This window comes from Bombus flavifrons, chromosome 14, assembly GCF_040668555.2.
Source record: "Bombus flavifrons isolate JBK064 chromosome 14, iyBomFlav1_principal, whole genome shotgun sequence".
Lineage (NCBI taxonomy): Eukaryota > Metazoa > Arthropoda > Insecta > Hymenoptera > Apidae > Bombus > Bombus flavifrons.
This window is the reverse complement of record NC_138455.1, coordinates 4,191,106-4,207,417: the sequence shown is the minus strand read 5'-3', so window position 1 is coordinate 4,207,417 and position 16,312 is coordinate 4,191,106. Positions and strand designations below refer to the sequence as shown.

At 40.2% G+C, this 16,312-nt stretch overlaps 1 protein-coding gene and 1 long non-coding RNA gene across 2 annotated transcripts in view; one reads left to right on the top strand and one right to left on the bottom strand.

Annotated features, from left to right (window-relative positions):
- The window catches only part of LOC138187084 (uncharacterized), a 243,144-nt gene that overhangs the window by 202,256 nt on the left and 24,576 nt on the right, over nucleotides 1-16,312 (bottom strand). The window lies entirely within an intron of this gene.
- The window catches only part of IRSp53 (Insulin receptor substrate 53 kDa), a 162,536-nt gene that overhangs the window by 139,892 nt on the left and 6,332 nt on the right, over nucleotides 1-16,312 (top strand). The window contains exons 6-13 of the mRNA XM_069127556.1: nucleotides 10,404-10,475; nucleotides 10,553-10,756; nucleotides 10,983-11,174; nucleotides 11,330-11,564; nucleotides 12,742-12,945; nucleotides 13,451-13,553; nucleotides 14,634-14,883; nucleotides 15,516-15,694. Of these exons, the coding sequence (XP_068983657.1) occupies nucleotides 10,404-10,475; nucleotides 10,553-10,756; nucleotides 10,983-11,174; nucleotides 11,330-11,564; nucleotides 12,742-12,945; nucleotides 13,451-13,553; nucleotides 14,634-14,883; nucleotides 15,516-15,694 (1,439 nt within the window). The remainder of the gene's footprint in view (nucleotides 1-10,403; nucleotides 10,476-10,552; nucleotides 10,757-10,982; nucleotides 11,175-11,329; nucleotides 11,565-12,741; nucleotides 12,946-13,450; nucleotides 13,554-14,633; nucleotides 14,884-15,515; nucleotides 15,695-16,312) is intronic.

Below are 16,312 nucleotides of genomic sequence, written 5' to 3'. Positions count from 1 at the left end.
CCGATAAATTGCATAGAGTATCCCGAGCCACCGTCTAAAATCAAACCTTGAATACTTCATAAGAACGATCCACAGTAGGGTAGGCATTCGTAACGAGCTTAGTATCCCGGCTCCCAAGGAGGATACGAAGAAAAGGCAGCGAATAAATGATGTCTGGCAGTCGGCGCGGGCACGGCCTGTTCGCGTTCGAATTATTTAAATAAACGACCACGGCTGACGCAATTAAAAGTAGAGAAGATTTATGCGGGACGCGCGAGAAACCGAAATGCACGGGGACGAACTTCCAACCCCGCTGGAATATTAATTGGAAAGTTAAAAGAGAGTTTTGGTCATTTAGCCCATCTCTGGCTCTCGTCCCTTCCCCCTAATCACCAACTTTGTCCTCCCTTTATCTCCATTCCGTTTCGTTGCTATATTTCTTTCTCGTTTCGACGAATACCACGCTCATCCACCACCCCTTTCTATTTTTCGTTTCTTTTTCTATCCGCCCATTCAGAAACACATGGAAATCTCTTTGATCCTTGCACGACCCTAGGCTGCCTCCGGGGTGAGATTACACACCTGCAGACGTCTCTTTTGAGGGTGAAAATTCGTTCCGGCCGTAACGACATGTTATTACGATTTCGCCCCGCGGACAGTGATACGGGCCGCTGTGTTTTCAAAATGGCATCCCACGAGGAAACATCTGCCGAGGAGTTCCCGGGATTAGATCGTAGTGATATTTAAAAGAATAGAACGTGTGACCACGATAGACCGAGAGATTTTATGCTATTTACTTGCGCAGATTGTCAAGACGACAAATAGTTTTTGGACGCTTCCTGGTTTCACGTAAAACGTAACAATTCATTTAGACTTTCTTCCAGATAAAGTTTAGCATGAAATAGACGAAAACGTCTTAGGGTAGTTTGCCTAACATTTTGAAGTACGAAAAGTCTAATCATTCTTACGATTTACCTCACTTTCTGTAAGCGTCTCAATGCTTACGAACAAGGATGTACGTTGATTAGACGTCTCTTGCTCCTCTCGATGAATGCTATGCATCAAACTCAGTAGTAAGTCTTCAACACATTTCTCTTATCCTGTATTTTTATATTTCGCATTCTCCTCCAGAAGCACCATTGTCGAGGTATCAGAAAGTCCCATTTTCATTTCAATGACAATACGCCATAAAGATTGTCGCCTTCTAAACTGCTCGCTTCGTCGCGGTGTTTAAAATCCGTGCAACCCCTTTCCTCGTTTCTGGCGAAATATATTCCCGTCGCACGATACTGTTCTCCTTTATGGAGAATATTCCCAACAATGATCCCTGGCCATTATAAACGATCCTCCGTAGCAGCCGGTGCTGGAATCGTTTTCCACCGAACGTTAAAGTCTCCGAAGATTGAGCCCCTTTGATCCCTCGCAGCTCCCAGTTTGCAGCAGCGCGTCTTTCGAAGCGAACGAAGAACAATGTTTCCGGCAATAACGAAAAGCCGTTATTGCGCGAGAGATTTCCGCGGAATTGCGACCGCCGTCATCCCACCCAACTCGTTCGGACCATCCGCAGACGTGAAAACCGCACAACTCCGTGCACAGACAGTCACCACGTTCCAGAATTCATCGCAACTAATTGTTTCTTACGTGACCGTAGTCCATAACTTGCGGCTACCGCTAGCCAGAAAGTAATTGTTTCCTTTACTAGTTTCCAGACGTGGTTCTTTATAGCTCCCAAGAGCCAACGTTATCGAGACCGACCGATATTGAATGATTTAGTGCTTGTTTCTTCTCGCGAGAAAAAGAGATTTGTAGAATAATCGTCGACTCTCAGCGGATAAGGATTGCGGAGATATTGCGCGTTTTCAAAGAAACTTCCCGACTCTGTCTCTTTCGATATGGGGATGAGTATGTACTCGAGCTTGTACGCTTCGAACTATAAATTCGACCAGCAACTTAAAATAGACTTCGCGTCTCGGGTTCTACGTCGAGTTCGATTTAGTACTTTCGGTGGAGCCGTCACGTTTTGTCGATATGGTCTTGTTAGCTTTGGTCGTTCAACTAATTTTGGTTGGATGCGCGAAAGTAAAAGTTGCACAAGGATCTCGCGAGACTATGTTAGATTGCTTTATTATTAGAGAACCTAACAAGGGCTTTAAAAATTGTTACAGTACACTTTCCTTTTTTTGCACGATCCTTTCTTTGAGGGGAGGGGAGGGATTTTCAAAATTACCTTCGATTTCATTATTTTTCCGACGCAATATTCAACGAACTTGTCTACTGCAGCAATACACGCGCAATGGATCAAAGTGTTAAATCTCTTTGCAATTTCAAAAAACACAGATCGCCGATAGCTAATCTTCTTTTTCGTAGACAAGGTTCGATTTTTCTATGTTCGTGCACATTTCACGCGTACTTTCCCACGCTTAATATTTTCATCCCGCGTTCCGTACATATGTCTCGACTGCCTGTATTTCGTTTTCTGTGAATTCTCAGCGGGCCCTCGACCCCGGGACCGTTTCTACCACGCCACTGCACTACAATATTATAGGAAACGCATATCCGAAGCCATTCACGCACGAAAGGTCGTTGTCTCAGGCCAACGCGCACACAGCATTTCTCCATCCTCGTTTTCATGCTTTCTTCGCAGCGGCATTTCTCCCCCGACTTCCATTCCCGCAGATTACGTCAGACCTCAGCCTCGTCTGGCAACATTCGCGAGGATGTCCTTTCGCGCAACTTCCACCCCGGTGTCTCGCACCTCTTTCGAGCTCCGTTGCCAAGCCTAATCGCGCGGAAATATACAGTGGAAGAACAATTTGGACCGGCCGTTGAATCAGTTTTATGGGTTTAAAGACGAACGTCGAGAAACCGTTTAAAGTAACGAGATTAGAGTTGCGGTCGACGCGGAGTTATCTCAGTACCGATGCGACCCATAAAATTCGCAACCTTCCGTTTCGCGGAATCAAATAAAATACAAGATACATGTGTTTTATGGATTGGAACCAGTCTCATCGAGTTATCTTCGAATTTATTTATTTCGAAATAGCTCGCCGTTGCAGCGTTCCTCAGATCGAATAACCGAAACGATTTTTAATAGAAATTTCTTTCCATCTTTTTTTTCTCCCCCAATGAGACTACGCGGATATTATTGAATTTTTTAACCCAAAATTTTATCGAACCTTGAACATATTTTTTTTATTGCATTTTTCTCGGTCAAATAGCTTCGAATCAGCAAATTGTTGCAATATAATCTGTCGGGGGAAAAAACATTTGAAAAATGCAATCGGAGCAAAAAACGTTTTAAATATACTGTTATTTCAATATTCACGAACAAATCCATTCGTAATATGTATCACGCCCTTTCTTCCACCGATTCGGACAGTATTATGCTAATTTAACTGCTCCAAAATCTCGCGAGAAAAGTTTCGAATATGAAAGTTTGATTCCGTGTAACAACTCCGATGTGAAATATATGGATTGCATAGAATTTTGTTCGGTTGGCTGTAAACCTTCGACGTTTATGGTTTCTCTTATCATCAATATCATTCCTCGGTGCACTCGGGCATCCTCTTAACAAGATAAACGACGCCGATTCCTTCCTCTTGGTCGAAGAGACTAATTCAATTTGGAAGGGTAATACCTGGGAAGTGTCAGAGGCATTATCGCATTTTTCTCCGAGACTGAAAATCGACTACGATGTTCGACGACCGAATGAACGAAGACTAAAATGAGGACAGGGATGACAGAAAATGGAAGGAGGTCAAATTGCCTTTCAATCTTCAAGGCCGTGAATGGATAGATATTCTAGCTATTACCAGGATAGATTCTTCTATATATTTTACGGCGAAATATCCTTTTGTGTACTCTCTCGATAACTTTTCGCTTGAGTGTCTTTGGCAAAATTTAAAGATCATTCCTCCGACCCCGCGACTTCACCTTTTTCTCTTATCATTCGACGAACGCTCGGAATAGTTCACAATATATATTTATTTGCGATTGGTTAACCAATCATCGATAAATCGGAAGAAAATAATTTCTTTGGTTACATACGCGCGACGGAATTTCGTTATTACAAATATATCACAAAATCTTTCATATATCGTAGAAGGAAAATTGTATAGAGGATATTTAATATTCGTTTTGGTATCCGAGTCAAAGTGAATTAATTTTCGATGTAATGATAGTATGTGCTCTGTACTGATATCAGGTTTTAATTAAATATGCAGTAAAACTTTTCCATGGATGACATATCTCGAATATCTGACGGCGCAAAAGCATAAAAGTGACGAAGAAATGAGGAGGAACAAATGAAGTTTCGGATTTAAAAGCTTATTATTTTCACCTATTAATACCTATAACGTTCTTGGTTTATGGAAAAATAATTGACAGAAACCCGATGCTGTCATCGAATAGACCGTATTATCAGAACAAATGAGAAGTTTATTGTTCCAAAGAACCTAATTAAAAATGTAACAAAGTAACGTCAAAACTCGATTGTAAATCAGATCCAGAACGAATAAAAAATTTTCCTACGTATAAATTTCAGCTTTATCACTATCTCTAACAGAAAAAAATGAATTAACGACAAACAAAAGACTCTTGGATTTCACGAATTTCTATTATGATTCCTATTCAGAATTGATTCCGATTCTCTGGCTAAAAAGGGGGGAAAAATGGATGAAAATTCTCTATCCTTTTCTCCTCGTCTGGTGTGCCTTCATTGTTACAAAAGAGTACACGTCATCGATTGATCGCGTGTTGCTGGCTCGAATGGCTCCGTTTGTTTCTCCGGGGAGCGAAAGAGAAACTTTTGAGATATGGTTCTCGTGACGTGTAATTCGTAGCTGCGATCGCTGGTGAAGCATCGTGGGGAAAAAAAGAAAAAAGAAGAAAAAACGCGGAAACCCGACTCGATATGTAGTTACTGTCAGGACGGACAAGCGACTTCCCTAGGGAAAAGTCGCCTCGTGATGAAAACTCTCACCCGTCTACGCTAAAGGTTTTTTTCAGCTTCGCTTGTCGATATAGTTTTCTCATGAAACGAGCAGAAATGATAGTGGATTATTCCAAGGATTCTGTTACGGCTAAATGCAACGTGAATGGCATAATTTTTCCATTGTCTTCTTATGAACGTAGAAAGCGGAAAATATAAATGAAAGAAACAAACGAAAGCTCCAAGAGCGCATCGAAAGATTAATGACCTAGCCTAAAAATTTCAATCCATCAAACGCGAAAACTTTTCAGGCTGCTGTTTCCGATTCTAGAAGCCAGGATAACGAGAAAGAAAACATCATCCAGCCTTACGTTCTTAAGTGGATTGGCAAAGGGGTGAGAGAAAGAGTTTCGTGGAATGGCGAAAGAGGGAGCAAGCGAAGATGAATCCTTCGAGTGGTCTGGCTCAAATTCGAGCAGCCTGCATTACCTTTTGAACCTTTTGAAGCTATTGCGTGCCGGTGAAACGATCGTCTGCAAAAGGGGGGAAGGGCCGATGGACCCTTTCGCGCAGATTAGCGGAGAATCCAATGGGCTATGGTGAAAGGTCACAACTCAGAGGGTCTTCTATGGTGTTCAACGATGGTTATTCAATGCGACCCCTTGCAAATTTTTCAATCGAACCATTATCGAAGTTGAAAATATTCCTCAATGCCTGTTTGCTGAATATTAAAAATATATCTTCGCAACTGGACTGGTTAAAGAGTCGCTACGTCATGTCAGGGGAGCAAACTTTCTGAAAGTACACGAAATACACACGGGGTAACAATAAGTTCCACGTTCTAATGTTCGTAGAATTTCCTGTCACGGAATAAACGTGCGATGACTTCGAGAACTGTGAAAAGTTTTAATACAACTTTCGCCTAATTATAATTTCATAGCTTTTATAACGCCCCGGATTATATAATTTTATCACATTCTTATACAATATACATACTGACAACAAAGTTGATAATAAAAGGTGTACAGTTTCGGTTCGATAAATAACGTAATTGAAACACGAAATGAAAAGCGCATCGCGCGCGACCGGTCCATTCAACAGCAACAAGTTACGAATTTAATGATCACGATTCTAAAAGATCTCAAAGACTCTTCGAGGCTGTTTCGTACGCTGGAAAGTTTTGCGAGTCTGTGAACGTTGAAAAGTAAAAGTTCTCGAGCTGAGACTTCATTATAAACATCGCACCTTTGTCGAGAGTCTGCTACTACGATCGCTGTTACAGGATTTTCCTTGAACACGAATAGTCGAGTAACTTGAACGAATTTTCATGGGATCTCGTTAATCGTTTTTCCAACGGAAGGATCTTCTCGAAGCGATGAATCAGCAACAAAGACCGCGCCGATATATTAACGGGTCTCGAGTTTTTGCCAAGTAAAAGGTACGATACGGCGAGCTTTTTGTTCGTTCTGGTTGCCGAAGAATGTCCCTAGCTGGAAAGAAGCCAATCGACAAGCCTTGTTTTCCCTTTTTGTCGCGAATGGTAAGAGCGTTCTAAGATATGGCAATCGAGTCGAAAGTGTTGACGGAGACGTCGCTCTTGAAAACTTTCCTCAACATACATGGAAACGGCATAAAATAAATTCTATATCGCGCACGAGTATCGAGTGACGGATACATTTCCGTAAAGATGCTATCGTAGAGACGCAACCAACTCTTAATTTCAACTACTTGTTCAACTCTTACCTGTTTTAACTTCCCCATGGAGTCTTCCGAAGCAGTGCTACCTTTCATTCGAATTTTATACGGTAAAATCATCGAAGTAAAATCCAACTTCCTAATAACATGTGCTATTAATTTTAGTTTCCATAGACGTTTCAGCATGAAAATTGTAACAAAAAGCACGATGAATCTTCCGTTCTGTTGAATATCTCGTTGAATAGTTATACATTTGTGAATACGGAGGCGTATGAAATTTCTCATTACACGGTTAGCCGTTTCGTTCGTATAATACAAGCTGCATTATGTTAGATTTGCTACAGGAATTAAAGTGGAAGATTTATCCTATAATTCTTGTTAATTCTACTTCCCTTGTTCTTCTAGTTTTCTATTACAATTCCAGCCATAATTTTAGTTCTCTAATTCGCAGATTCTCCCAGCCACGATAGAAATAAATTGCATAGCAAAATTTTATATAGCTCATGACAAAAGGGTGCGTTACCTTTGAATAATATTTGAATTTTGCTCGATAAGGCACCGAATTATTCTCCGTATCTAACACACCTAAAACTCAGACGTTTCGTTTTCTTTAAGATGAACTAAAAACCGATCACATTCCGTAATCCGCTTTCCCGATTGCGAGTCGAGAATTGAACGGGGCTTGTAAGCGGCTGCTATAACGTATCATCTTGTCTGCTCTAACGAAAAAGAAGCGGTGATGAAAACGCGGGGTAAAATTCCCCTGGAACCCTCTAATGAATATTGAAACGCCCACGTAAAACTCGCACTCCCGCAACGTTAGACGTTCCATTGACGCATAGCACCCGGAAGTGCCCAGGATTCGGCTCGATGAAAGCAAACCATCCGGTTCAACCAGCTAGACGTCGAGTGGGAGGTTGGGAAGAGACCGCGCTGCAGAGGGCGCTGACGCGAGTTCCAGCCGTTCAAATTTGCACACAGAGGGTGAGGATCAGAGAATGAGAAAGAGACAGGGATGTTTGCGCCAGCTTCTCCGTCGACTCGGAAGGTCCGTGACTTCGCCGGCTTTTTATACTGGATTTCCACATCCGTCTTGAAAAGCCCGCTTCCCCGGTTACATCCTCTGGCCCGCGTTTCGCGAGAAAGAAGAAGAAAGTAGGATGAGAGAGAAATCGAGGCTCGGGCCTTCTTTACTCAAAAAATCTTCGCATGAAATAGTGGAAAACGTAAAGAGTCGAGCGTTTGATGCAAAAGCTGTTTTTCTTTGTTAAAGAGTGGCTTCCTAAAAACCTGGATGCTGTAAATTTATTAGTTGAAACGCGATTTCATTTCATGGGTCCTTTTGTTTTACGCAACCGAATTTGTTATTTATTATTTTAGAGAAAATTTATATCGTTTCTAACAGATTTGTTTGTAACAAAATATCTTGTTTTTTTAAAGTACGCTTCGTCTGAATGATATTGTAAATTTTATTCGCCGTACATGGCTGCAGGTATCGTGTATTTTTATACATAAATATATTTTACGTGTTTTTCAAAGCAGTGAAAGCTAGTTGCAGGAATCTTTTTCGCAGCGTGTTCCATCGAAAATAATTGAAAATTCACGCAACGGTCTTCCGATTTTTACCTTTGTTACATACGAGGTACGTGCTGACACACGATCGCAAAGAACAAAAGAGAAATACTACGCAACAGTGGAAAGGGAGGCGAAACAATGAAATAAGCAACCCAACACGCAATCCAGAAATGTATCGTAAAGTCAACTGTAAAAGTTTCGTACGCGGCATTAAAAATGCACTGTACTGTTTCGTAGCTGAGTCTCGTTTCCAAACGGCTTAATTAAATCCGAGACTTTGTAAATCAAAACATGTTCGCGGGAACAATATTTCGCTTGGAGCATATTGCCCGAAAAATTCGTATCTCAGTGTAAAAATTTCCCGAGAAATTTGCTTGTGATCGAATAGTTAAAAATACACGGGGGTGAAACGAGGAAAAAAGAAAAGCTCGGACAAATAAATAACTCTACGTACTTCTACGTAGCGACGAGAAAGCCGAACGTAAAACTGTCAAACGCTTAAATAAAATCAACCGTGCGTGTGTTACGTCGCTTCAAGAAGAGTTGCATCGGATTCGAGAGTCACGAAACACGTGAAAAAAGTCCGTGTGATTTGTTTGACAAGCAATGCAAAAATAACGTTGTTTTACAATATTTTATACGCCGCGTCGGCGATACTCCCTTGATCTTTCTACTAGTTTTTTCCCCTATTCTTTTCCTGTTAAACCTTTCGCACGAATCTGAATTTTTCAAATTTATTTGGACGTCGATCCTGCATGAAAGGGAGCAGATATATTTCTTTTAGAAAAATAAATTCCAATTCGGTATAAATTTTTTTTTCAAATCGATACTCTTACTTACTACGTGGCTAGAATTATATTTTCTATTTTTATAGATTTCGTTATAATCCTCAAATAATATTATCGATACACAGATGAGCGCAATAGTTGAAACTCGATTTGACCCTAGGTTGCTCTTAATTTTGGAAGAATGTTTTTAATTTTATCGAACGTAAATTTGAAGAAATGTTCTCGACCTTTTCCAAGTAGAATATACGAGCGTGCAAAATTAAAAAAAAAAAAGTCGCGTTACTCAAAGCCAATAGATCCTTGGTGGGAAATGATCGTAAAGTACGTCGGGGTTGCATCGAGATCTTTTCAACACATCAACAGCGCCACTTCAACCCGCATTTCTCGTCCCTTTCGACGATCGCTTTTCACGGACAGCGATCGACCACCGATAGGAGGTTGCTTATTCGTGGAAATGTATTTCTGATCGAAATGCTGTCTCTAATCAATGTCCATTAAGCCGCGGAAAAAAAGAAAAAAAAATTCCAACCGACTCGTGTCCACGTTGCTCGTCCATGACTATTGCCACCTCCGCAGTTTTCGTTTCGGCGTGGGTTCTAGCGGATGGATTTTCTGATTTTTATTTCGTCGTGCCCGACAGATTGCCTTGTCCACCGCACAGGAACGTATATGTGCAATTTTGGTTTTTGCTCCAGGCAACTTACATTCTTCTATATTTGCTGAAGTTTGGTATACTAGTTACAGACAAGTAATTTAGATAAATTTAGAGAAATTTAGACAATACGACCCTTGTTACTAATAACCAATAAAAACTAAACAACTCCTGTTACTTCATTATCATCATATTAACTTGTAAATTAAATTTCTGATATTTCAGTATATATATAGTATTGTTAGTATTATGATATATATATTATTAGTACCATATTATAATATGATTATTAGTATCATAGTATATATATGATATTTTTAAGTACATATAATTTCAGTTTAAAAACTTCTTTCATTTCCACTGCACACTCTCAGTAAACGTGTTCATAACCTCTAAATATTCCATAACATTTTACTTAAAACTGTATAAAACGTAAGATGGTAAATCACGTGTAAGGGTCTCTAAAACGTTCCTAAACCATAAAGATAGAACCGCAAAAGTGACAATGCATCAAGGGTATCTACAATTTTACGAGATCGTATTCAACTGCTAATAGCGTTCGTCGTAACGTCGAAACCGGCTGAAAAACGGGTCAAGCAGCCGCTCGTAAACTTGTCAGCAACATCGCTGACGAAAGAAACGGGTGGCTCCTTTGCACTTGCACGGAAACGTTAAAAGTCCCTCATTACCTAAGCTCGTTTCGAATTCACTTCTGCTGGCTTCCGTGCTTTAAAATTTTCCACTTTCTTGAACTCTACTAGCTCGGCCGTTTGCTTGCTTTCAGTTGAAAGCGTTCTACGTCGACCTACTGGTTCCCCTCGAGACGAACCTGGAGAAAGACACCAAGGTCGTCCAGGTGAGTGTTCTCCACCGGCGTCAGGATATCAAGCGACCGCCGGATTTCTGAATAATGCAATAATACTTTTTACTCAGAGCGAACAGAAGAAGTTTCTGCAGCAGCACAAGACCAGGTCCGAAACTTACAGCAAAGCGGCGGCAACGATGAAGAAGCAGAGGAAGAAGTCAAGGGGCGCGAGCAAGAGTGGACTAGCCATGGACAAAGAGCTCAAGAATATGCAGATTCTCGAGGAAGAGAAGTCTAAGCTAGACGCCTTTTGTGAACAGAGTTTGAAGAATGTAAGTATGCAATGGACGAGGTCTTAAAATAAAAAACCGGGATACAGAGCATCTAGACACTTTTTTAGAATTCCCGTTCGCTGATATTGACAGACGATAATTAATTGAAGGGAATGAATTTGTGTCAGTTTTGACGTTGATGTAAATAGATCAATTGGATCAGACACGAAGAAAAAAGGATGATGAACGGACATGAGAAAGTATCGAGTGCTCTCCTCTTTTTCAGGCTATGACTCAGGAACGAAGAAGGTACGGCTTTGTTCTCGAGCGACAATGCTCCTTGGCGAAACATTATGCGAGTTTTCACGAGGTCGCGTTAGCTGCTCTTCATCCCTCGGTTGATAAGTGGCGCGAGGTAGCTGCTACTAGGGAATATTTACCACAATCCGTGGAAGACATGTTCGCTTCCAGGCTTAGAGTGAGTGATACTTGGAATATTCCTCTGCTATCATATTCTTTTCTCGAAATTTATTGTATAAAGTGCATCTTTAGAAGATACGAGAGATTTTTAGTAATTATTAGCAAGTTTCCCTCTTCATCGATTAATAATAGTAACATCTTTTTTAACTGTAGCAAGTTTCATTTTGGCCCGAGGACGAGGAAAACGGTGGCTCGGAGTTAACCATGAGCTCGCAATTGAGAAAGACCAGAAGCATGGATAGCTCTTGCTTGGAACTTCGACCTGGACCGCCGTCCGGAAATGTGCCAAGTGCCACTTATCAAGGTCCAACTTCTCATCTTTCATCTGTACTGTCTAGAGCAAGGTCAGAGGCCAATCTACACGCTTCGACATTATCTCTGGATCCAGGTTAGTCTCTCGTTTTTTACAGAATTTTTCACTCGAGATTTTCAAGAGAAAACAAGGTGAAAAGTTTCAACAACGAAATTTAAATACTCATGAATATAAAAAATGCTGACATAGATGTAGACGCTAAAGAAAAATCGAAATTTTTTTTCGGATCACGTATTCAGAGTGATGCTAACGCGTAGATGTTACGTAGTGATGGAGAATGCGAAAACACGGCACCACAGTCCGTTTTATTTTAGCCAAAGCCAATGGTCGAGTGCGTTTCGAACGAGTCGGGGTTGAACACATAACAAACGAGTGCAACACGATCGGGTGGAGAAGTGCTCGCAAAACAGTTGGAGAGAGTCGAGACAGTTCGCTGTATCGAATATCGAATTCCATTTGTCCACCGTTCCGTACACTGGCGAATTTTCCGACTTTCCCCATTATCCTTCTCGAGGAAAAAATCCTGTTACTCAATATCTATATATGTATCGTTGAACGAGAAAAAATCTTGAGACTCGAGAGACAAAATATCTTCGAATAAAATTCATCGATTATTTTCTACATTAATTTAACGATTTAATCGATTCGTTAATTTCTCGAACACATCTGAAGATATAGTTCGATCCCCTTAAACCGAACAAGTTCTTAAATAAAGTAAAACTTTTCGTTTCCTGTGTCGCACAAGTTTTCCAAAGCAAGACTCTTGCGCGCAAGCCAACCGCATAAATTCGTTGGCAATGATGCGAGAGCAAAATTGATTGTGTTATAGAAAGAGAGGGAGAGAGAAAGATAAAGGAAAAAAGGACAAGAATATCATAAGAATGTTCAAATAAGTATTTCATTTCGAACGTAATGGTTTTTGGCCAACCGCCATTCTTCTATCCAGAAGAGAACACGGTAAAATAAAATCATGGCGAGCTCGTGAAACGCGTCTCTCGATATGAAATTTTATCGATTTCGTGTATTCTGTTCCAAGTGGACCAGTAGCGAATTCGTATTCGCGGTTAGTCTCGATAATTTTTCCTGATGGTAGTAAACTGCGTGCTCGTAAACAGAAGCGAAGAGGTTCGAAACACTAATTGACCAAAATCCTTCCACTCGAAAGCGTGCAGAGTTCTAATCCCTTCACGGTTTGTGCAAGTTACGACAGAAATGAACCGGGTTAATCGCTCCCCTCCTCAAAATTTCGCAGAGGTTCCAGAAACTCCACCAAGGCCGAGGTCCATGGCGCCTCCGGCATCACGCAACAGCGGCAGTGGAGGTGGGGGTGGTAGTGGCACAGGGGTGAGCTCCGGTGGCTGGGGAGATGCACCCCTCGCGAGGGCTCTCTTTGCCTATTTGAGCTCCGGGGAAAATCAGCTGAGTTTCCTGGAGGGCGATCTCATTGCGTTGATGGGTGAGTGCTGGATGTCTGAACGCTTACATTGCCGCTTTCCAGATACGCGTGTTTCCTCATGAAATTATATCCCCCGTCTGACCACAACACAGATTCCCGTCAGATTAGTCGGATGTGTTTGGAATTCGTTTACACAATAAATCCTAATAACGACGCTCTCGCCATTATCAAACGCTATTTGAATACGAACCACGAGATTCAGAAAATAGAGAAACACGCGAAATACTCTAATCTCATTTTAATAAATAATCTTTCTCGTCTATGCCTGAGAAATTTCCAAGCAAATAAGAAGCAGCCTTGATAAAAATTGCTCGATAACAAAGATTTCCGTTTTATACGAAAATGATATTGTTTCTTTGCGTAACCTTCTCGACTGTATAAGAGCTAGCAAAGATAAATCAGTGCTTTGAAATCCTTACCCCTTATCGGCCACAATATTCCCTCCTTTTTCTAGCAAATAAGCAGCATAAATGGTTATTTCTATTTCACGAAACTACCTTATTAGGAGATCGTCAGAAAGGCTGGCAATTTGGGGAGAATCTCCGCACACAGAGCTCCGGATGGTTCCCACTGGCATACACAGAAATTATTATCGACGATAGTCTAGGGTAAGTTAACAGAGGCAGGAAAGTCTGTGCTTTTGGTAGCCCGAACGATATCTGAACAGATCTTGTTACGATGTTCGTTGCTAACAATTGCACGGGTCGAACGCAATTACGCTAATCTAGAACGATAACGGGCAACGGCTGATATCGATGCAGCTATTCCCATTAAACGTACTCGTCTTGGTGTTATTGTTGCATCTACTCTCCTAAATCCCATTATTCCAATGCTCGATTTACGATATGGCGGTGGAAACTTTGTCAAAGGCTTTTATATGTGATTTATCGCCCCCATTCTTTGCCAGAAATTTCCACAATATAAAAATGTTAATTTTCTCCTTAATCTTTTAAACGATCCTCTTAGATAGTCAATCATATAACAAGATGAATTTTTCTCGGTCTTTTTTCTCTTCTTTTACACTCCGTTCGTTGAAGCTTTGAATTTTTCATTTCAGTGGAAAGTTTATAAAGAAACATCTAGGGAAATATTTACAGTAAAATACACACAGTATATTCTTCATACATTTTAATGGAAATCGCTAATAACTTCAAAACAAGTTCCATCAAAATAACAAGCACAATTTATAAAAGTAAAATAAACACAATTCAACAACAATTACCGAGCAATGTGTTACGGTTTTGTTGAAACTAGAACCGTGAAAATTTAATGAGTAACATTTTATGCATTGACGTTTCATATTTACAATCATGTATACACACACGATTGTAAAATATGGGGCAGTGGAAGACTAAATGCAATTTTTGACTGGCAGAGTCACACAAACTTTTCGCAGCAAACAAAACTTAGAAAATTGTTACAAGTCGTGTAATCGGAGATAATTGGAATGATGTAACAATTTTAAACAGTAATAAATAATGATCGCGCAACGACAAAACGTATGATTTGCCGTGTATGATAAATACGTAGTTCGTTGAGCAATACATCTTATTATGATTAATATTTCATAGTATATAGAATATGCTCTCCAACAAACCATGCTTTTCCTCCTGATATCTTCAATTATTCCGATTTAGCCGGAATCGTTAGCATTATCACTAAAATCAAACGTACGATAATATGTGAAGATCGCCGAGTCACGGAACAAACAATGGTCGCGTATTGGAGCCGCAAGCAGTTCCACCCTGTAAGCCACCACCCTCTCGACCGCCAGTGACACCGAGCATCGATGAAGTGTCGAGTGGATTCCATGGAGTAGGAAACAACAACGTCAACAACAGTAACAACAATAACAGCAGTACCGGCACTCCTACAAATGTACCGAATAGCAACAGTTCTCACAATTTAGCGACACCTACTGCACGTCAAACAAAACCGGTGAGGATTTCATTCCACTATATATTATTACATTATTATTATATTATTATTATATTATTATCATATACGTTTTATTACTAATTCGATTTGTAATTCGATATTTAATATCAGAATCTTTGGATTTACGAAAGAGAGCTGTATATATAGTTTTTAACGCTCATCCGTCTCTTAAAGAAATGTTAGTCACTTATAAAGAAAAGTGAATGATAATGCACAATTTTGATTGTACAAAAATTTGATTCTTTCGTTGTAAATAAAAAAGTTTACAAGCATCAGTCATTTATCTTTTCATTATATTGACTTCTAACTTTCTTGTATCAATTTGACATGAAAGAAACAATTAAATTAGGGAAATGAGGGACGGATGAGGTGAAGTTGAAAGGAATTTTCAAATTCATTCCCGCTTTGTTCCATAAAATTTGCAAACTCCAGGAACTTGTAAAATAGTAACGAATTTAAAGATTCTCAAACAGAAAGATCGCAAAGTTCGCGAACAAAGTATACGAACCGAGATGGAATAAGCCGAAATGCATTCTGAGATGTGGGTACCTTTCGAGGGAACGAATGTTTCCTTGTTTAACCGAAAAGGCGAAATGTAAATCTCATAAACTTTCATGCCGGATCTTCTTTAGATCCGTCCATCGGGCACTTTGCCCACTGTTTTGGCTGGTGGCCGTAGGATACAGCCACCTGCTCCGCCCGTGCCACCTCCTCAAGTCGTCACGTCTCTTCACAGCAGCAACGACAGCGGTTTCTCAAACGAGCCACCGGCTCAGCCTGATATCGACTACAGCGACGACGAGGCCATGAGGTAAGCGATCATCACGAAATCTCATCGAAGATACTTCATCGAAGAATCTCGTCAAAAGTAGTTAATGATTGTTTGGCAAACCTGTAGAAACGCTTCTGCCTTGATTCGTCAACTTCGGAGCTTTGTATTTTATTCCCGCTCTCATTTTAATATCAATTGTATTATTTTGGTCTTCCCGGTATCTTTTCTCTAACGAAATGTACAAAGATAGAATTACATCGTAGAACCGTAGCTTTTGTTTACGAAATCTAACGTCCCCCCTTCCATTAAATATTTCTTATTCATCTCTCAACATTTCCATAAAAATTCGATAATACATGTATATTATATTACGTGCATGCGTATATAGTTCATAGACTTTCCCAGTTTTACATATTCCTCATCTAAAGATATGCCTAGTCCTTTGCTCCTGAATTACGTTCACGATCTTTACAAATAAATTCTCATTTCTTCGTCAATAGTTATTCCTACTATTTTTATTATATCCTGCGTAGATACGGATGCGTACCATTGCAAAAGGAATGAACGATTTAAAAGCAGATCTGTACTTCGAGTTCAAAGGATTCGAGTAACATTGGAAAAAAGATGACTAAAATTTGAAAAATCGATAAAAAGGAG